This window comes from Copadichromis virginalis, linkage group LG22, assembly GCF_057382275.1.
Source record: "Copadichromis virginalis isolate Kocher_CV1m ecotype Utaka linkage group LG22, C_Virginalis_male_GT1.1, whole genome shotgun sequence".
NCBI classification, from domain to species: Eukaryota; Metazoa; Chordata; class Actinopteri; order Cichliformes; family Cichlidae; genus Copadichromis; species Copadichromis virginalis.
Window position 1 is genome coordinate 8047042 of NC_140638.1, and position 21056 is coordinate 8068097.

The window sequence follows — 21056 nt, forward strand, 5'->3', positions numbered from 1 at the left end:
GAAAACAGACACACAAGAGAGAAGCCAAGTTTAACACCTGACACCCTGAGGTCCCAAAGGAGGGAGGGTGGTGAGAAGAGAGCAGGCCTGTTATGGATTCTATTCTAGGAGGGGAGGGGTGATGAGGGGGTGCCTGTATTTGGAAATGGAGGTGGATGCTGGAGAAGGGAAACGAAAGAGGAGGGTCTGAGGGGGGGTTGAATCATACGTTACAGCTTTGTTGGGGACCCTGATACTGACACACAAACAGTCACATACACACACACACAGCACTGCTGCAGATGGACAGAGGACAGAGGGACGGAGCTAAGAGGAACCTGTGAGTGAACAACCACCCAGAACAAAGAAAGACGGTGAAAGAAGACGAAAAGGAAGAGAAGAAGAGCAAGAGCGAGGCCAGAGAAAGAGGTAAAATACATTTAATTTCAATGCTTAACAGCATGTTGAGGAGATTTTATTAAAGTGAAATAAAAACAAAACACATATGAAATTATCTCAATATGAAATTATGCTATTATCATAAAAACTAGAATTTATTCTAATCTTTATATTTAACTGTTGAGTGGAAACAATGTGAAGAAGCTGCTGCTGGAATATTACTGTACCGCAGGGGGTGTTAGAGCACACACACACACACACCTGTAGTGCTGGTCAGCTTCTATAAATACCCGTATGAGATAAGCAGAGGAATGCAGCCACATGTGAAAGGTGATAGAAGCCGGGAGCTGCTGTTGTGTCGTGTGGATTTATGCTGCACAGGTACAGGTGACATAAACGCAGTATAGCACAAAGTATAGCACACAGTTATTATGGGTTATTATTACTGTCACAGTATGTGAGCCTGTAGTTGGTTGTGGAGCCCAAGCATGAAAACAGCATGAGCCCACCTGTCTCTGTAGCTCAGGTAAGACCTCAGCAGCTTTGAATCTTTTCTCTATTGACTAATTTCTTTATTTAACGATGAATGTTATAAATGCAACCATTTCTACATCGAGCTGATCGCCTTTTCTTGAGACTCTTGGTTTAAAAAGTTTGATTGGATTTTCCAGCACGGGCAAATTTGTGATCAAGATTTCAAACAAAGTGAAACAAACAGAAGATTCTAGCTTGTAAGAAGAAGAACAAACGTGTGAAATTCTCACATCAATATTTATAATTCGCACATGAGAGCTGAAGGCTGTGAGAGACCAGATAAATAGGTTTACCCGGCAACAAATGAGGCAGAATTTACACACAGACACTGTAGATGTCTGTATAAAGGTGTTGTTTATGTGTAATCCAGATTAGGGATATCCTCTCCACGCACACTATGGAGAAGACTGTGTGTGACGGTTGTTCCCAAACAATTCAGGTATGAATCAGATGGCTTTCTATTTCTGTCCGTGGAAACAATATCAACGACCAGTTTTAACTCTGTAAATAACGCCGATGTTTCAGACTATAGCAAGCAGCTGATCGGTGAAATTGCTCTAAAATCAGTCACTTCCTGCTGAGCATCAAACAGCAAATAATCAGAGCATTTATATATGAATTATATAAGTTATTAATTCAAAATTATACTTTAATAAATGAAAGTTTGCTGACTCAAGCTGCTCTTTATGCCAGAGAGAATAATTGTGTGTGTTCACTGTGGATGTGAGGAGTGCTGCTGCTCCTCCTCATCGACAGGTGCTCTCCGTCTCCTAAACCTCCCACACTGTGATCCAGTCACAAAGGGCAGCAGATAAATTCACACTTAATACATAGTTGTTGTTTTTTTTAAATTGGCACATTAGAGTTTTTTTTCCTCTCATAAGTAGTTTTTCACTCCTGAATCACTGCTGATTGAAAACACATCTCTAATCAAGTTTAAAAACAACAAAAAGGAACAATAAACACACTCGGAAAATCAGAATCTGTAGACTGCTCTTGTGTTGTGCAGCTCTTACACGTTTAACTGAAAAGACGCTGCTCGTTTTCTGCAGAGTGACAATTATTGGACAAAATTTGTGCTTCTTTGAGAAGTGCGACACACTCAGAGCAGCTTCACAGGAGCACAGAGCTCAAGGTTTAAAAATAAAATTTCAGAGCTGAAGCTGGACCTCCAGTGCTTAGATTACCAGCCTCCTCCTTGTATTTCACAGTAAAATAGTTCCTATTTCTTCAGGTGAAAAAGCACGTGTGGCAACAGCAAATTAATACAGTTAAAAAGTGTTTTCAACATCATTTAAGATGTATTTTTCTTTTCCACCAGACACAAACAAACATCTATTAGACTGCAGAGAAGAAACTGTGAGGCTCATTACAGCTCCATAACTTCAATAATCAAATTCAAAGAAAAGCAGAGCTGAAGCTGAAATGGGCAACAATGTTAAAAATGTTTATGTTTGTAAATAAGAAAATAATCAGCCCACAGATGGATCATGTGATCACTGGCAGCGATTCAAACTGAACTCTATTTGTGTTCGGCTGCATGTTTACATTAATAACTTTCAGAGTAATCTATTACACATATGGGCTGATCCGCTTTAGTCCAGAGCTTTTATTTAACCACAGGAGGCAGGATCTTCTCACAGTTTTTGTGATAACACCTGAACTCAAACTGATTAATGCTCAATCGTGTTGTTTTGAAAGAGGTATATTTGTTGTTGTTGGTGGTTGGAGCTGGGGGTGGAGGTCTGGTTCCCAGTACGGTGGATGACGGAGCAGCTGCTCACACCTCTAACCTTGGTCCCAGATATTTGTGACAGCTGACCCACACAGAGCAAAGATTATTTTCACAGCACTGAATCACTTCGTTAGCAAGTTTGTCTGAAATCTTGATTTTAAAGATGTTACATGTTAAAGGAAATGATAGATGGATTTATTTATGTTTAAACTACGAGAGCACAGCGTCAGCTAGTGGCTTTTTTTTTATTCCAGATGCATTTATATGAAAGAGAGTGGGCTTATTAATATTTGTGACAGGCCACATTTAGTAAATTACACTTGTAAAACATGCATTTAAGTAATGCTTCAACATTTAAGCTAGGCTACTTTCAGCTGCTTCCTCTTTCAATGGAGTCACCACAGAGGATTTGGCTGATTTTCCCTTCCTGATTCAACCTCAAAGGGATTTGTGTATCCTCCATGGACTGAAGTGGGGATCTTTCATATGGTAGACAAATGTATAAATAACTACACTGTGTTTAACTTTTGAAAGGGAATGAAATTCAGTAGCCTGCAGAGACTGAAGCTACTCTTCTAAACTAGTTAGGTTAAAATACCGGTGGACGTTTTTTCCCTTTAGGATTTAGGATGTAGGCTTTGTCTTATGAGGAAGAACAAAAACTGTCTGGTGTTCAACCATGAGCATAAAATTGTGTAAACCAAGAAAAAGGTGCTTAATCAGATTTAGCTAAATAGCAGGCGTTGATTAGCCTGAATGTGATAAAAAAAAAACTGCAGTTCCTCTTACGGCCACTTGAGGCTTGCTCCTAAACTGAGTCCCCATAAACCTCCAGGTTAAAACATCCAGCTTCACAGCAGGAATAAACCTGCTTACAGTTTTCTGTGGATAGTTTCTCTCTGAGGGGCGTGGCCACCTTCACTGACAGCTGTTGGGACCAGTAACCAGCTGTTGCATTGTCACCTTTGCTAATTAGAATTAATGAACCATGGTATGCTATAAGACAGACTTTCCTTGTGTTAACTGACAAAACCTGAAATCCCAGCTGGAGTTAACAGGTATGACGGTGCTTATCAGCTCTCCCTGTTAGGCTTCCATTATCACATGATCATAATAATAAAATGGTGATAAAAATCATTAAAATGCATAGTCGTTGCAAAAAGAGATTAAGTCACAGAAAATGGTTAAATCTGGTGATTTATCGCACTGAGCGGTAAAATAAACATTTTATTGTTTATTTATGTTATGGCAGAGTGCGCCCTCAGTGCTGCTGTTTATATCTGAGACTTAGAGCTCTGATAAGGAGACGTGGAAATCGCTTTAGTTTGCCAGCAGATACAGAAGTAGGTATTCCTGGTGTGTGTTCTGTGCTCTGGCAGCTGCAGCAGTGTGAAAGAGACTCGCACTCAGTTTGGGTTTAATCAATATTCCGATTACCAGCTTGAAGAATCTGTATTGCACTTACATCATGCTTTAAATAAAAGAATTAGTGAATACCTGGGTCTGTCAGACGATTTTAAACTGTGAACATAACCTGCTCTTGACCAGGTTCTGTGTTCAGCATATGTTACTGCTGTGATTTAGCCAGGCACAAAGACACTGAAAACTCTGACTTTAAGCTTGAAATAGCCCGCTGAGCCACTAATCTCACTTCATCGTGCACCCCTTGGGGCCTCTGTGCCATGTTTATGCGATTTTTATGGGACTGAAAAAGAAATTCTTACTTTATTTGAAATTTCTATAAGTAAAAGTTTGCATATCTTTTAAGATCAGGCTGTAAATTTTCAATTTTCTACATTTTGTCTTCATATCTCTGCTGATGCTTCATGTTTTAATGGCTCTGCGTTGCTGTTACCATCAAACTGAAGGGGAGCGGCCAAGGTCACAGTCACAGAAACCCTGTATAGACTCACAGATCCGAAAGTCTGTGGAGTGATTTCACTCTTCTTCTTCTGATGTATGAGGTTATACAGCAGCTTAGCAGTTGGCTAAACGCTACTGTTTCAACTGTTTCAGGAGGGATTGCAACACTCCAAGTGACCATTTGTAACTCTGAGCTCCTCCTCTTCATATGACACCAACAACAGCTGCTGCTCCGTCCTGTACTATCCCATCTCCCACCATTGCCCGTCCTTATGTGGAGCCCAAAGGCGCTATTTAAGGGAGGAGGGTGGAAAGAGCGGTGAATCACGTCTGTGGTCTCGGTGGTTTCACTGCAGTTATGTTTGAGTTGTGGGTGTAGGAATACTTTTTCCATGAGGCTAGAAGTTAACCGAGCCGTCTTTTTGATGAGCTGAGAGGTTTGACAGCATCAGATTACAGATACAGTAACACTGGTGGTCGCATCAGAGGATGTTGTTAACGATTTAGATCAGCCACATTCTGCAGCAAAGGAAGCATGAGAAACATAACGGAGGCAGAGAGACAACATCATTAATTTACACCATCTAAAAAAGCTTAAATCACATTAATAACATGTTAGAAATAAGCTCATATATTTTAACATATTAAACCTTACTACGTCCAGTCGTTGTGCAAGCACACGTTCATAAGTTTTGCAGATTATTTTGCTAAGAGAGCAACAGTTACACCAAAAATGACAAATTCTGCTTCTTAATGCTTTAATGGTTTATCCCTCCTGAAATCTACACTTGTGCCCAGTTCTTCACTAAACAAAGGAAATGCGGACTTACTGAACATGTTCTGGAATGACAACAAGGGCAAAGCTGCTATTTCCAAGGCTGTGTGGTTTTATAACTGGCAGAGCTCGTTATCAACAAACTGTGAGCCAAGAACAAAGATCACCGTCTCTGTTTATCGCTGCATGTCCACAACACTTTAAAACTCTGCAAACAGAGCAGGGAGGCCTCTGCGTTTGTGTCACTAACATTTATAACCGTGTCATCGTGACCTTCGCTCATTCACTGCATCGCGCACAAGTGCAGCAGCTGATGTAGAAAATAGCTGCATATAAAGCACAAAGCAGACACGCCGAGTTTCAGATGAGGAGTTTTTATCAAAAGATTTGAAATTTGTTGTTTGTCCTGCATCGTCAGAGAAGGATGTGTTTGTCAGTGTGAACCAAACAGTGCCACACAAAGACAAAAGACACAAACAGACAGATTCTTTGCAGTAAAGATTGCTAATATTTTCTTTTATAGCTTTTTCTCCCAATGGATGTTCATACTACACCAACGTTATTAAGTAATAGATAAATGATTAAATGATGTAAAAGTTCCTGGGTTTTGGTTGTTTTTTTTTACTATCTACAGTAGAAATAATCAGTTCTCATTTCACATTTATTTCTTACAATTTTGGCCCAAAGCTCCGTGCAGATACATTTTTTGTTTTACCAGAGCAGCTTTTCTTTATCGTGCAGAAAAACTGAGATGTGCTGTTGATATTGCACTTCTTATTCTTATATTATTCTCAGAGATTAAATGTGCAGTCAAACTTCTTTACACTGACAGAAAGGGGAGAGTCCGGCCCACGATGTAAAATGAGTTTGTCATCCCTGATTTAAGATATATAACCAACCAAACCAGAATAAGTAGAATCCGAAAGCTTTCAGTGAAAATTGTTTGTAAACAATATCCCAGACCAGTTGCACAAATACATTTATGCATATAATATACAAGATGTTACTGTTTTCAGCTGAAAAGACAAGACGACACCCTCCATCCTTCATGCACAACTGAACCTATATGCTTTCAGCATATGCAGGACGTCCCCTATGCAACATTTCTACTCTTTGTTTATTTCAGACACCCTCTAACATCCATGTATCGCCTCCTCTCGGTCACCTCACTGCTCTGGCAGTTTGTAGAGCTCGACTCATTGCGAGCGTGACTAAGATTCCCCGGTCGCTTTGTGAGTGAAATACGGAGCGTGTGATGTGCAACAGTGGGCCACTATAAACCGCAAACACCGCCCCGAGCCGAGCCTCAGGACACATGCAGCTGTCATTCACAGCTACAGACGTGGAGTTTGTCCTCGGGCGAGCCTCTGCGGGATTTGGAAAAGGTTCTGATGATCAGTCGGTGTTTGTTGTGTTGTGTCAGAGTACTGGTCATCTGTCAGTAGGCGGGGAGTGATTCTGAAGTCACCATAATACAGAGACTTTTGAAAAGCTCGTGGATTTTGTGATACTGTAAACAGAAAATGTAAGAAGTGGATCCAAAGTGCTTCGTCAATATGTACAAAATATAAAAACTGCGATGTTAAACAAAATTTCAGCAATAATGAAAAAAATGTATGAGAATAAAATACTGGAAATACCAGATAACAATAACTATAAAGGAAACTGGGATGATGTAACAGGACTGTTTACACCAGAGAGGGAAATCACATCATGAAGCTTCAAGCTGAGTCACCATTTTAAAACTAGATGTGAAGACTGAGGGGTGGATTTGATTGGTTGTTAGTGAATGAGTGTATCCCAGGTGATCATCCATTCTGACTCTGATAATGACCATAATCCAAAAGCTGATCGGCAAAGTGTTTGCCGAGGTAGTGAGGGAGGGACCTGAGGGCTGTTTTCCTTGCTAAGCAAATTGAGGCCTGGTCAGCACTTGAATTTGAGAGCACCTGGGAAGAGCAGCTCCTGTAAACCTGTGGTCAGCTGTGGCCCAGGAGGCAAAGTTGGTCATTGACCAACTGGACGGTTGTTGGGTCGGTCATCAGCTCCCCCAGGCTGAACATCAAAGTACTTGGACAAGTTGGTGAACTCCAAATTTCTGCTTCTGTTTTCTTCCAGGTGCTGTGTGCTGTGTTAGAGCGAAACCACCAACCTACCCAGCTATCGACACTGATCCAAGGCTGCTTCACTGAACACTTATTTTCCCCTAAAGAAGATCAAACCAACTCGTTTGTACATTTTATTGTAAAAGTAAGTTACTCAGTGGGTGAATTTAATAAACTCAGTCATTAAAGTAAAGATCGACTAAAACAAAGAAAAAAAACACATCGCCCACAGTCCAACGATGCCTCCCAAGAAGAAGGCCTCCCGTCCGAAGAAGGCTGCCGTGGAAACCATCTCTCAGGTCGCCATGGAGGCTGTTTCAGCCACCTTGAAAGTGGAGAACCGTGGCGACGGTGTTGTGGTGATGGAGAGCGGGGTGAAGAAGATTGAGCAGATGGCAGCTCTGGACATCGCTCAGCTGAACAGCCTCAACCTACCCCTGCCGCCGCCCGTCATCAAGCCCGGAGAGAGAGGCCTCGGCCTGGGCAGCGAGCTCACGCGACCCCTGCACGGCAACGCCCTGCTGGAGGAGCTCAGCAAGATGCGCCAGGAGAAGTTAGTTTGATGCTGACTGCTGCATCACACTGTAAAACACTTTCAGTTAGTGATAGAGTAATATATGTTTTTGTGCAATAATTTAAGTTTACAGGCTGCTGAGGCACACAAGGGTAATTTCAAGATTCAGGCAGAATTTCATCAATAAAATTTCAAGGAACTGAAAAACTTTTATTGGCACTTTACAGTACGCGCCAAAACAGCATGATACAATATAACCTTCTTAGGCTACAGCTATGATTGAGTGCATTGCAAAACCCACACATTTAATGAATCTTTCAATTAAACACATCAGTAATTCAGTTATGGAACGATACAACCTGGGAAAATGACCAGTTTAGAGTTTTATTAGAGCTTTCTTCTTCTTTGTTCCTCCCAGGTTCCTGACTGATCTGGAGTTGGCTTGTAAGACAAAAGCCTTTGATGTCCACAAACTGGTGATCTCCTCAGTCAGTCAGTACTTCAGGGAGATTCTGGCCAAAGACCCCAGCATGAAGCGCCTCGAGCTCCCCTCCCTTTCGCCTCTTGGTAGGTTCAATTCATGTTAAGACAAAGCTTAGATTCTTACATGTAACCTTCAAATAAAGCTTACAACATAAGTCAAACTCCTTTGGCCACAGACTTCATGCACCTCATGACGGTTACCAGGCCAAATGTACAGCTTCTTCCTCCAAGTTTGTTACAATGGCCAATCACAGCATCTCTTATACCGATGCTACAGCAATAACATCTTAAAAAAAGAGAGTGCGTGTTAATAGTTTTCTGTCTTTTAGATGTTTTTGTTGAATCATGTCGTGCTGCAGACTATTTAGGCAGATACCTTACACAGCCATTACTTCAGTGTCTCGATGACATTAAGGCTTGGATGTCTGTTAACTTTTTAAAATTCAATGATAAAAAGACAGAGGTGATGGTTTTTGGTAGCTCCACTGAGACCCCCAATGTGTATGTAGATTCCCTGGCACAGTATGTTGAGCCAACTGTCACAAACCTGGGGGTCAAAGTGGACTGTGATCTGAAGTTTGATAATCAAATTAAGGCAGTGGTAAAATCTAGCTTCTTTCACCTCAGGCAGCTGGCAAAAATAAAGCCAATTCTTTCACGGCAGCACTTTGAGACAGTGATCCACGCCTTTGTTAGCACTCGGCTGGATTACTGTAATGCACTTTATATTGGGGTCAGTGCATTATATATTAGTCATCTACAGAGGGTGCAAAATGCCGCAGCTCGTCTTTTAACAGGCACTCGAAAGTTTGAGCACATTTCCCCTGTTTTAGCTTCACTTCACTGGCTGCCCATTTCTTTTAGGATTCATTTTAAAATTCTTTTATTTACTTTTAAAGCTCTCCATGGCCTAGCTCCATCTTATCTCTCTGAGCTGCTACAGCCTTATACACCCACCCGCTCTCTCAGGTCAGCTGATCAGCTGCTCCTGAAGATACCCAGGACTGGGCGTAAACTTAGAGGAGATCGTGCTTTTGCTGTAGCAGCTCCCAAACTGTGGAACAAGCTTCCTTTAGAGATTAGACAGGCCACTTCTTTACCTGTTTTTAAGTCACTCTTGAAAACCCACCTCTTTACCCTGGCCTTTGACACCACGTGAGATGTTGGTTTTTTATTTTAGTTGTTTTTAGGTGATTCGATGCTGTTTTATCTTGTTTTTGTTTTAACATAGGGCTGTTTTAATTTTATGTTTTAATTTTATGTTTTATGTGTTTTATTTATTTATTTTGCTGTTTACTGTTATTCTATTGTTTTAACTTATTTTCTGTACAGCACTTTGTTCCTGTGCTGGGTATTTTAAAGTGCTTTATAAATAAAATTGGATTGGATTTACATCCTATGAAGCAGAAAAAAATCAGTTTTTTCAAGTATAAATGGCAATAAAATGTTAAAATAAAACAGTTAAATAAAACAGTTATCCATTGCTCCTACCGATGCATGACACTCCTTATCTAAACAACTTTCTTAAGTTCTTCAGTTTATGTGGTGACTCCCCATCTGCAGGTCTGGCCAATGTCATCACCTTCGCCTACCTGGGTCGCGTCCACATGTCCCTGTACACCATCAGCTGCACCGTGTCCGCCGCCGCCACCCTGCAGATCCCGCAGCTCCTCAAGATGTGCGTGGACTTCCTGCTGGCCGAGCTCAACGTGCAGACCTGTGTCTACATCTGGAACATCGCCGCCGCCTACGCCCTCCTGCCTGTGTGCGACGCCGCCCGCCGCTTTGTGCTGGAGAACTTTGTGCAGTTTGCAGAGACACCGCTCTTCAACCAGCTGACCCTGGAGCAGATCTCGGCCTTCCTGCAGGACGACTCACTGCTGCTGCCTTCAGAGGTCACCGCCTTCAAGGTCAGAGGTCAAACATCGTGTTTATTTGTTAATAAAACATTGTTCCAGCACATCCGGCCGAATTAATCACAGCTGCGGTTTAATCTTAAGTTTATTTTAATCCAAATTCTACTAAAATGCTTCTTACTGTGAATTTGGGGGAAAATAATATCAACTTCTCAGGTGAGAAGTAGTGCCGGCTCTTCTAGGAGGCGACTCCTGACACTTGCAGTGTTAACATGCTGACCCTCTGGGACTTCCTTCTATTTTCATCCAGGACTAAAAACAGGCCCCAGACCAGCTGTTGAGAACCCAGCACAGACCCATCAATCCAAACCAGTCAGCTGCAGGTCGGCTGTGAGCATAAGGCCCCAAGTATAACTCCTTGCCTGTTTATTAATATTCAGCCGCATTACAAACTTAAATAGACAAACAGCTGAGAAGAAGTGATTTTATTTATAAACTGGACCATATGTGAGTCTGTGAATATCTCAGTAGATACATTAAACTGGTACCATCTCCGGACTGGTTTAGTAGCACAACAAATTACACATACTGAATCCAAACGGTGAGTTATTATCACAAATCATATTAATTAAACCTAAATCATAAGTGCCAAAACAAGACATTTTAAAACTTTTTCATGACAAACAGAAATCAGGAGATGTGGGTTTCCTGAAAAACTATGGCTGCCGCAGGACTGGAAAATGAGAGAGTTTATGCTAAATCTTTAAATCTCTCATATCCAGTGATGTCATCTCCTCCTCCAGCTCGCCATGAAGTGGCTCGACTTTGACGCCTCCCGTCAGGTTCACGCCGGAGAGCTTCTGTCGCAAGTTCGCTTTGAGACCATCCCGGCCAGCGAGCTGGTGAGCCAGATCCAGCCTGTGCCGCGCATGATGCAGGACCCCCAGTGTCACCGCCTGCTGGTGGACGCCATGAACTACCACCTCCTGCCCTACCAGCAAAACACCCTGCAGTCCCGACGCACGCGGGTCCGCGCCGGGCATCAGACTCTGCTCATCGTCGGAGGGCGTCCGTCTCTCACCGAGAGAGCTCTGAGCCGAGAGGTCGGTGCTAAAAATGTGTGACTATACTGAATAGAAATAGAACAGAAATATCCTTTATTGTCCCTCAATGGGGAAATATGAGTGAGAGGACATGTAGTTTGATCCTGGGGCTGAGATGGACTTATTTGCTAGTTTTGTACTCTTTATATTCAGTTAAAACTAATAAAATGCCAAACTGACCTTTGACCTTGGCATTTAGGTGCTGTGGAGGGACCCTCGTGACGGAGGAGCCACCTGGCGTCACCTCACCCAGCTGCCAGCAAAGAGCTTCAACCAGTGCGTGGCTGTGATGGATGGTTTTCTGTATGTGGCGGGAGGAGAAGACCAGAACGACGCCCGAAACCAGGCGAAACACGCCGTCAGCACCCTCAGCAGGTGGGAGCAGGAACAACCAGCAGGACGCTCTCAGATATCTGACTGTAGTGAAGCTCACAAGGGGGTTAATGCTGCTCTTTGATTATATCATGGTGACTTTGATAGAAGATCACGTCTCAGAAAATATTAAAGCAATAAAAAGAATATTACTGCAGAACATCTGGAAAAACATTTATAACCAATACATCAACAGGACCTTGAGATCAGTAACCTGTCCCTGCTACTTTGGTTTTACCTAATCAGATATATTAGAGCCCCACTTTTCCCTGAACGAGTCTTTAACTGACTCTCTCCTCATCCATTTCCCTACATCAGATATGACCCTCGCTTCAACACCTGGCTCCACCTGGCCAGCATGCGTCAGCGCCGCACACACTTCTCCCTGGCTGCCAGCGGCGGTCGACTGTTCGCCATTGGCGGGCGCAACGTGGAAGGTCTCCTGGCCACCAGCGAGAGCTACCTGCCCTCCTCCAACACCTGGCAGATGCGTGCCCCCATGGAGATGCCCCGCTGCTGCCACGCCAGCGCCACTCTGCCCTCCGGAGACATCCTGGTGACCGGTGGCTACATCAACTGTGCCTACTCCCGCTCTGTGGCGTGCTACAACGTGGAGACCGACACCTGGTCCGAGAAGCCTCCCATGGAGACGCCCCGCGGCTGGCACTGCTCCGCCACCGTTGGAGGGAAGGTGTACGTGGTGGGAGGAAGCCAGCTGGGGCCCGGTGGAGAGCGGGTGGATGTGCTGTCAATGGAGGTCTACTCTCCTGAGAGTGGATCATGGAGCCGGGCCGCCCCGCTGCCTCTTGGTGTGAGCACTGCAGGTCTGTCCTCGCTGGCAGAAAAGCTGTACCTGCTGGGCGGCTGGAATGAAGCGGAGAAACGCTACAAGGCGGCCGTGCAGAAATACGACCCGGCCACAGACAGCTGGTCTATGGCCGAGGATCTTCCCGAGCCCACGGTTGGAGTCTCCTGTTGCACCCTGACGCTCCCGCATCGCCAAACACCGCGCCGGCAGCACCGCAACACCCCGGGCAACGAAGACCAGCAGCAGGTCGCCAAGAACCGAAGTAGAGAGAGCAGCATGTCTTCATCACAGAGCACCACCGCATAGGAACACCGAGGAGGAGAGAGACCAGAGGAGAGCAGAGGGGGTCAACCTCAGGACAACATCTGGATCATGTCTGATGTCTTTTCTGAAAAGTTTAGTAAACGTCACAATTTAAGAACAAAACAGATAAACTTAAAGGTACATGTTGTAAATTTCTACATTTTAAAAAAGTTCCAAACCTTTTTGAAAAACGATCTAAAGTTCTGAAAAGCTGCTATGACTTTATGTCCAAAGCATCTGTGTTCTGTGTGTAAGAGGCAAACTAGGGCCGGGCCAGATTTTTGTGTAATAACACGATGTGCTGCAGCAAGTCAGCGTAGCTTAACCAGCCACTAATTTAATAAATTTAAAGGTATTTACTGTGGCTGTCAGGAAAAAGGCAAAGCCTGTCGAGGAAATAGGGGTAGATCAAAAGAAAGATCAAAAGTAAAACATCTCAATTAAAATCTCAACAAACATCAGTAGAGTGCTGCCCCCTGCTGGTGACAGGTTTAATTAAAGGGTAATTACAAAAAATACCTTTAAACTGCCGCAAGTGCTGAGTAAATGACAAAATAAATGTAAACATCTGAGAAAACATTTACTCAAACACTCAAATGTGAATGTAGACATGGTAAAGTCACACTTATCATGCATATTAAGTTCATATTAACAGAAGTGAGCATACTCAGCAAACATTATTAAAACAGCTATGGTGACATTGCTTTCAGGTACGACAGAGGCCACAGACCGTCGAGGAGTTAAATACACGTGTCTTTGTTTTTTTGTTTTTTATATAATGACGTCTGATCGACAGTCGCACATCTTCCCCATGTTCACACACTGGTGCTCCCACAGTTTGAGCCATCACCATTCATCTGCATGTCAACTTATATCTGATCTGATTAAGGTGAACTAAAAGTGTCTCTGCACCGACGTCAGCGTTTCCTGTGATGGACGTTCAGTAAGAAATGGGCTCCAGAGTGTTTCACTTCGTTCAAATCGACAATCTGACTGAAGATTTAAACATTTAAACTTGCAATTATAGGCAGCTAACATGAAAACATGCAATATCCAGTACAAGTGACAGGGCATGTATGTAAGAATAAGAAGATGAAATACTTTATTTATCCAAAAAGTAGTGAAATACAAACAAAACACAACAAAAGATAAGATCACGGGCTCAGACGCTATAATCTATTTTATTGTTTTAAAAATTGTAAGCTGATTGATTTGAAACTCAGGTTCAAAGTTCCAGTCTTGTATTTGTCCAATTTAACGTCTTCAAAGACACATTTCTGTCCACGTGCGTGTGTCCTCCATTTTTATGAAGTTAGAATCTGAGCCTTACTGATGATGCAAACAACCACAGCACCCGAGCTGTTTTAAAAAGAATAAATAGGAGACTGCATGGTCCAAAGGAGGTTTAAGGTGGATTGGAAACAGAAAAGGTAACGGATGGATGGGAAGGTGGAGCCGGTGGAGGAAGAGAGGCGACAGGTGGATGATGAAGGACGGATAGATGGAAAAAAGGTTATCTGTGTCTGGGGTGGTTTGATCAAACGTCGCTGTGAATCCGCAGGTTGTGCACCAAGATGTTTCTAAGCCAGCGCGTGGCTGTCAAAACAAGTGTGAATGTGTGTGTGAGCGTGAGAGAGTGATGGCAGGAGTGTGTGTCTGCTACAGCGAGAGAAAAAAAACTGACAAAAACTGCAAAAAATATGACGATTTATCATCAGGAAACTTGAAATACTCAAGATCAACTCAAGAAAACCAGCAACAAACGATTATGTAGTCAAGGATTTATTTATTTAATATTTAATTTTAAGTAGTGTAGCTTAAACGTAACAAAAAAGACAAAAAATATGCAGATGCAGTGCCTGGAAAAATATATAAAAAAATAAAAAAGGTTAAGCAACTTGGCTTCAACACTAAATAATTAAGTTTCCCCAAAACATAAAAAAAAAGCATAAAAACCTGAATAAAAGGATAAAAATATACAAATAAAGAATTAAGTGGTGTCACGGCTCACCTGTTTTAACTGAAACTAAGACAAAGTGCAGAACCAGTGAGACTCCAGCAGCTGTGGAGCACTTTCACAGATAAATACTCTGCATCCTGCACTTTATCTGATTGGCTGAAGATGTGTTTGGGTGGTTTCTGTGGAGTTTCACTGAATAAAGACAATCTGATCAAAACAAGTCGACTCTGCCTGTTGTTTATTGTGGACACTCTCTTTTTTAGACGTCACGTTAGAAGTGGAGACACGAACGACTTACTGCTTTTCAGGGCAGAAAATCAGTGCAAGAAACATGACTGCACGATTTCAATAAAACCTAAAAAATTCATTATCCTTGTCCCTCGTAAACATGAAACAATAGTTTTGAGTAAAATGCAACAAAAATATAAAATTAAAAATGTATTTGCTTTATATAGATGTATGCGCTTGGTATAAAAAAAAATTAAATTTTATTTGACCAGATTCCTTTTTAATTTACATTTTACATCACCCTTGTGTAACAGAGTTACATGAAGAATTTACACAATCAAATAAGTCAGCATTTTGGGCATAAATATATATTTATCATGTGCAAAAACACAGGTTTATCACATGCAACATGGCACTGTGCAGGAGCCTGGAAATCGTACTGAGTATTTTGCAGGCATTTAAAGCCTTAAGGATAAATCACAATCCTACTGAAGTCAAGTGTCTTTGATCATGATCAGTTATGAAGCATAAACCTTCGTGGATCCACCCACTAATCCAGCAGGAGTTGTACCTGCTCCTCTGTGCTTGGAGAAACAGGAAGAGCGCTAGCTGAGCTCTGCAAAGTGAAGGGTTGTCCTTTGTTGCCATGGTTTCTGCTTCTCAACCACCTCAACACTTCCTGTTACACAGTGAGGATCGTTTTCTTTAGCATGTGATTTATCATAAACTCATTTTGCAGAACACGCATTGTTTATTTCTTTATTAATGTGTCTACTGCATGACGTGAATTATTGCTGGTGTCACAGCAGGGGTACATTTAAACTGTAACTCCTCTAGTATTTTAAAGAAGTTGCCTTTAAGCAGTTTCATGTTCTTCTACTGCTGTGAGAATGTTAAGCAGAACTCATTTTATTGTTCAATTTTAATGTCTTGTAAATGAGACACTGAGTCTCAATGGGACTACCTGCATAAATAAAGCTTAAATAATAATAAAAACTATTAGCAAAATAATGAAACTGCAACTCGGAAATCAGAATACCTCGAATGTTGATAAACTGAAGGATGTTAGTACTTTTATCAGAATTTTATTCCAGTTTTAAACATGTTTGCATTTAAAGTGAGCACATTAAAGTACTACTGTACGCAAGTAAAATTAATGCTGCTGCATTTCAGAAATTAACACTTAAATTTTTCCCTCATAATCGGCACAACATTTCTGCATGTCAGTTTTTTTCCCCTCCCACAATCAATTAAAAGATCTGAGAAATAAAAAACACGAGACAAAAACTTATTTTTTCCCATTTTATTACTTTGTTACAAACAAGATCAAAAGGTGGTCCTTTACTTGCCGGGGAGGATGATGCCATCGTACTGAAAGAGAGGAGACGAGAATGAGAGGTTACACATGAAGGAATTTGAATTTTCAGAAGAACCGTTTCACTCAAAAAGGACGTGAATTTTTAAAAAGCTGCAAAACTTTTAAAAATAGTTTAATTACCCTTTTCAATAATTCAAAAATAATAATACAATCAGCCTCCTCTGATTCAAAGGTGCTACTTTTCAGCAAATTATCCACCAAATCTTATGATACATGTTCAGCATTTAACTTGAATTAGAAGTTCAACAAATATCAGGGTTTCCCCTTCAAAATAAAGGTTTAACATTTGGTCAACATTTGAGCTTTGAAAGGTTTATGACACTCAAACTGAGTCAAACATCCTGTTCCTCCTCTTTGTCGCTTTTAAAGGAGCGTTTTCTAAATTTCTTTCTTTCGAAACTGTTTAAAAACTTCAAAAATTAACGTCAGCTATTAAAAAAAAAAAAATGTAAAGAAGCACCTGCTATGACCAAATCAACCCAACCTTCACTCATGCAGGTCACTAACAGCACATTCTCGTTCTTAACAGTGGTCTTATAAAAAGGTCAAGCCTCTACAGGAAATGAGCTGCACACCCAGTGGGAAACTCTTCCCCCTGGTGGTGAAAGTGTTGCCCTACAGAGGGTAATTCTTCCATAAAGGACACGTAATCTGGCAGCAATCAGGATCTGTGTACTCACTTTCTGCTGGAACCAGCGCATGGACTCCTCTTTGCGGATGCGGTGCTTGAAACCGATGCGGCCCCTTTTCCGCTTCTTGTCGGCGATGCTGAAGCCGGGTCTGCCCAGAACCTGAACGCAACAAACAGGGGAGAGCGCTTCAGAAAAGGCTCCGAGCAGCATGGATGCGCGTCTGTGAAGCCAAAGCTTTGACCTCAGTACAGCCCCCAAAACAGTTTTCAAAACTTGATTCGCTTATGAAATAAAAACAATCATTTAATACTTATGAATGTTACAAAAACATTAGCAAATATTGGCTGCACAGTGCACGACTTCAATAGGAGAAAGTAAACTCCATTAAAGCAGAGCTTAACTTTTTATGTACTGCTTCAGTTAAAGACGATCAGCTTTGTGTGTGATTTCTAAATCAGACGTCACATCCGAGTAAACAGCATACAGCTGTGAGTGGGTTTATAATGACAGTCTATGCAGCTGCACCGCACTTCACATTCAGCTGTCACCACATTAAAATTAAACTAGGCTGTTTTGTTAAAAATTAACTTTCTCTTCGTGTCTTTGCTCACCTCCTCTGGTGGGAGGTCTAAAGCTCAATTTAAATTAGCGTGTTCTGTGTAGAGAGTACGATGAAGTCTACACCATTTCCAGCACTTATATTTGTGTGACTGTGCTGTTTGTTACACTGTGTATAAATTCATACTGAAGTCCTGTCGATTTCCTGATTTGGGATTTCAAAAGAATCACCTTCCTCAGTCAAGTTTCCTGGTATTTTTGGAAAATTGGATTTACATTAAAAGTACTAAGAAAAAAAAAAAGGCTGAAAATCTGCGTATCGCAGCCCTGAAGACAAATTCTCATTTATTTTATTATACAGCAAAACCTGTCAAGCTGTATGCTATTTTTTCACGCTAATTTTTTTTTTTTTAGGTTTCGGTTTTAAAAGGTAAAGAACTTTTGTTCCCCCTCACTGATTTAATTTAGTCAAGCTTAAAATATTTTTTTGTGGTTATAAAATGAGCAAAATAAATAAATAAATAAAAAATAAAAAATGGAAGGACAACATCAGAACAAAGTCTCTGTGCCTCACTGCAAAGGCCACACTACAATGATGGCATCAAATAAACTGACATGAATATAAAACACTGCTAAACATAAGCACTTGAGACAAACCTACTGCAGGAAGCTGCTCCGAGGATTAAATGAGTCAAATAAATCCCCGTTACATCGTATTTATTATGATTTGTTGTCTTACTGTCATCTAAAACCATAAAACCCTCAAAAACCTTGAATGACAGGTCCAAACAACATCAAGCACCTACACACGAACAATCAAAGCAAAAGGAGACAAGTAGCCGTTACTGACCCACCAAATAAGCGCTACAATTATCTACTCTTAAAGGCATTCGAGTCTTCCTCACCACATAGAAGTCCAGACCGTAGATGCCGATGCTGGGGTCGTACTTGATGCCCAGATCGATGTGCTCCTGGATGCCGAAGCCAAAGTTTCCGGTGTCGGAGAAGTTGTTCTTTCTCAACTCGTACTCACGCACCTGGAAGCAGCAGAGGAGAACCGATTTACTGCAACAGCACAAGAAAATTCCCCCAAAACACGACAACAAATCTGAATATTCATGTCAATTTGAATAACTCTACATTAATACAAATTTTTTTTGTGAAGAACGATGAATTTTTTATTGAAAAGTTTTCTATGATTTTAAATTTTACTCAAATTTTAAACACTACAATATAAAACCTTAACATTTATCAGTCTGGGTAAGCGACACCAAGGGCTGAAAAGTGGAAAAAGATCACATGGATGCAGGTAAAACATGACATGGAGACACAGACCTTGAGTCCCTTCTCCAGAATCTCCTCTGCTTTGGCTCCACGGACGGTGCAGTGGACAGCAATCTTTTCATTTCTGCGAATACCAAAGGATCTCACAGTGTAGCGGGCTGCAGGAGGAGGAAACAAAAACAACCTTTAAGTCCCCATAACAGCACGAAGCGGAGTGAAATATTTCCAAAATGCAGTCCATTCCTCCTCAAGGAGGTACACATTTAAGATTAGACACATAGCAAGGGGCTACAGGAAGTAGTTTAAAAAGTTGAGCTACTACTGGCCCATCAAACACAAGGCGGGATGTGTGCCGCGGTTAATCATAACCTCTGTTCAGCTGCTTACATTTGACTTTAGGATTTGAAAAAGTCTGGTGATCATTTTTGTTTTTTAACAGTAAAATAGACTTTTCAAAGAAGTTTTCTTGACTTTAAGAAACAGGCTTAAACTCAACCGAGAACAGAAACATAACCCGGAGCCGTTACCACAGATTTGCTGGCTTGTTGCCCTCACTCATCAGCACCAGTTGCAGAAGTCAGTTAAGTGAATTATGCATATTTTATTACAGTACAACTAATAACTAAGACTAAACCACAGCTAGAAAGTGAAAACTTTGTTTTTCTATGCAGGAGGACCCGACTAGAACCTGCAACAGGCAACAATATCACTAATGTACCGGTGTGCCAAACGAGGACTACAGTCACCATCTCCTGTCAGGAGGTACGCAAGTCCAAGAGAGGCCATTGGCAAGTGAGTTTTCAAAGTAAAATACAAATAATGGCAACACAAGAGTCTTCAATACTCACAACTCAGGCCTCAGAGACCATTTCATCCCAATAGCTTAGATTCTGTTTGGTCTTACCCTCACCTGTCCATATGGCACTCTTGTGTTGTATATTTGTACTGTCCTTTATCATATACACAGGGACTTTACCTTTGAACCTGGTTGTACTGTGTAACTGTGACAAAGTTGTGTTTTTTGCTAAAGTGAGACAGACACCTACCCTTGGAGAAGACGGGGGTCTGCCCCGTGAGCTGCTCCAGCACCTTGGCAGCTCTGGTCAGTCTGTCTCCGCTCTCTCCCACGCAGATGTTCAAGCAGAGCTTGCGAATGCGGACCTCTCGCATGGGGTTCTCCTTCTTCTCACCCTGGTCCTGAAAGGGAACAACACATAGGATCAGCAACTCAAAAATATAAAACATGACAAAACCACCATCATCCAAAGTCCTCACACCATCTTAGCTGCTCCTGTTCCGCTAAAAAACCAGCCTTACTCGAGCTTCAGTTTATTCCTTCAGTCTCTTACGTCCTGTCAATGATCTGATCTACTTCAGCCTGAGATCAACACATGCCGGCCGGAGAACATGTCCGTACATATCCCCGCTGCTAATGCTACTGTTAGCACTGACACAAGAATCATACACGTCCTGATTTTTGGCAACCCCGTTAAACTGCCTAAAAACACCTCGATTAAATAACAACACGCTCAAAAAGCGGCCTGAACGTCTCTGCAATCTGAACTTTAATAGCGGAAGCGCACAGGTTCACAGAGTCTGTTAGCGGCTAGCTGGTTAGCATTACTCGCTTTCCTACTTTTAATCACTTTTCTCCAACTTTTATGTACAAATACGACCCCAGTGTGATCAACCACAGTGAGGTCTATGGCTCTGTTGACGGATCAGCCATCAGGATGAGCCTGCTGCTCCGATGACTGCAGATTTTAACCGTAACTTCACATTTCATCGCCACAGTACGACGTGAGACGATACTCACCGCCATGTTGGATCACTAAAAGAGGGCGTTTCGTTTCCGGCGACGTATATTTATAGTCGTGGGTTCACCGAAACGCGGCTTGAGGAAACATCGATGGAGAGAGCCAAGGTTCCGTGTAACGTGAAATAATAATAACAGCTAAAAACATCAACAACAACAACAAAAATAAATAAAGTTAAAAATATATCATAAAGTTAAAATGACAATAGAGCTAAAATATTAGACGTCATAAAAGAAAGTTTTAAACTTTTTTCTTTTGAAGGTAAAATCAGCAGTTTTGACTGATAAATTAACACACAGTGCTTTTTTTGCCCTGTTTCCCACTATAATTTAAGCAACGCTTCAAAATTCAACATAACTGCGCTAATAGG

General features: G+C 41.7%; 2 protein-coding genes across 3 annotated transcripts; one reads left to right on the forward strand and one right to left on the reverse strand.

The window, feature by feature from the left end:
- Positions 1 to 223: 223 nt before the first annotated feature.
- On the forward strand, positions 224 to 14826 carry klhl43 (kelch-like family member 43). Of its 2 annotated transcripts, XM_085445144.1 has the most exons (8): positions 224 to 408; positions 7404 to 7535; positions 7623 to 7943; positions 8323 to 8471; positions 9951 to 10297; positions 11047 to 11346; positions 11546 to 11721; positions 12037 to 14826. In XM_085445144.1, exons 3-8 carry the CDS (start codon positions 7630 to 7632, stop codon positions 12830 to 12832), a joined length of 2082 nt encoding a protein of 693 aa, XP_085301270.1. In that variant the 5' UTR covers positions 224 to 408; positions 7404 to 7535; positions 7623 to 7629; the 3' UTR covers positions 12833 to 14826. The 2 variants fall into 2 exon arrangements, with proteins under 2 accessions (XP_085301270.1, XP_085301269.1); XM_085445143.1 differs by having other exon boundaries at positions 7404 to 7943.
- A 1479-nt stretch (positions 14827 to 16305) lies between these two features.
- On the reverse strand, positions 16306 to 20761 carry rpl11 (ribosomal protein L11). Its single transcript, XM_085445145.1, has 6 exons — positions 20686 to 20761; positions 19916 to 20066; positions 18921 to 19027; positions 18491 to 18622; positions 17076 to 17186; positions 16306 to 16388 (listed from the first exon to the last, which is right to left on the reverse strand). The coding sequence occupies exons 1-6, from the start codon at positions 20689 to 20691 to the stop codon at positions 16359 to 16361; spliced, it is 537 nt and encodes a 178-aa protein (XP_085301271.1). The 5' UTR covers positions 20692 to 20761; the 3' UTR covers positions 16306 to 16358.
- Between the last annotated feature and the right edge of the window lie 295 nt (positions 20762 to 21056).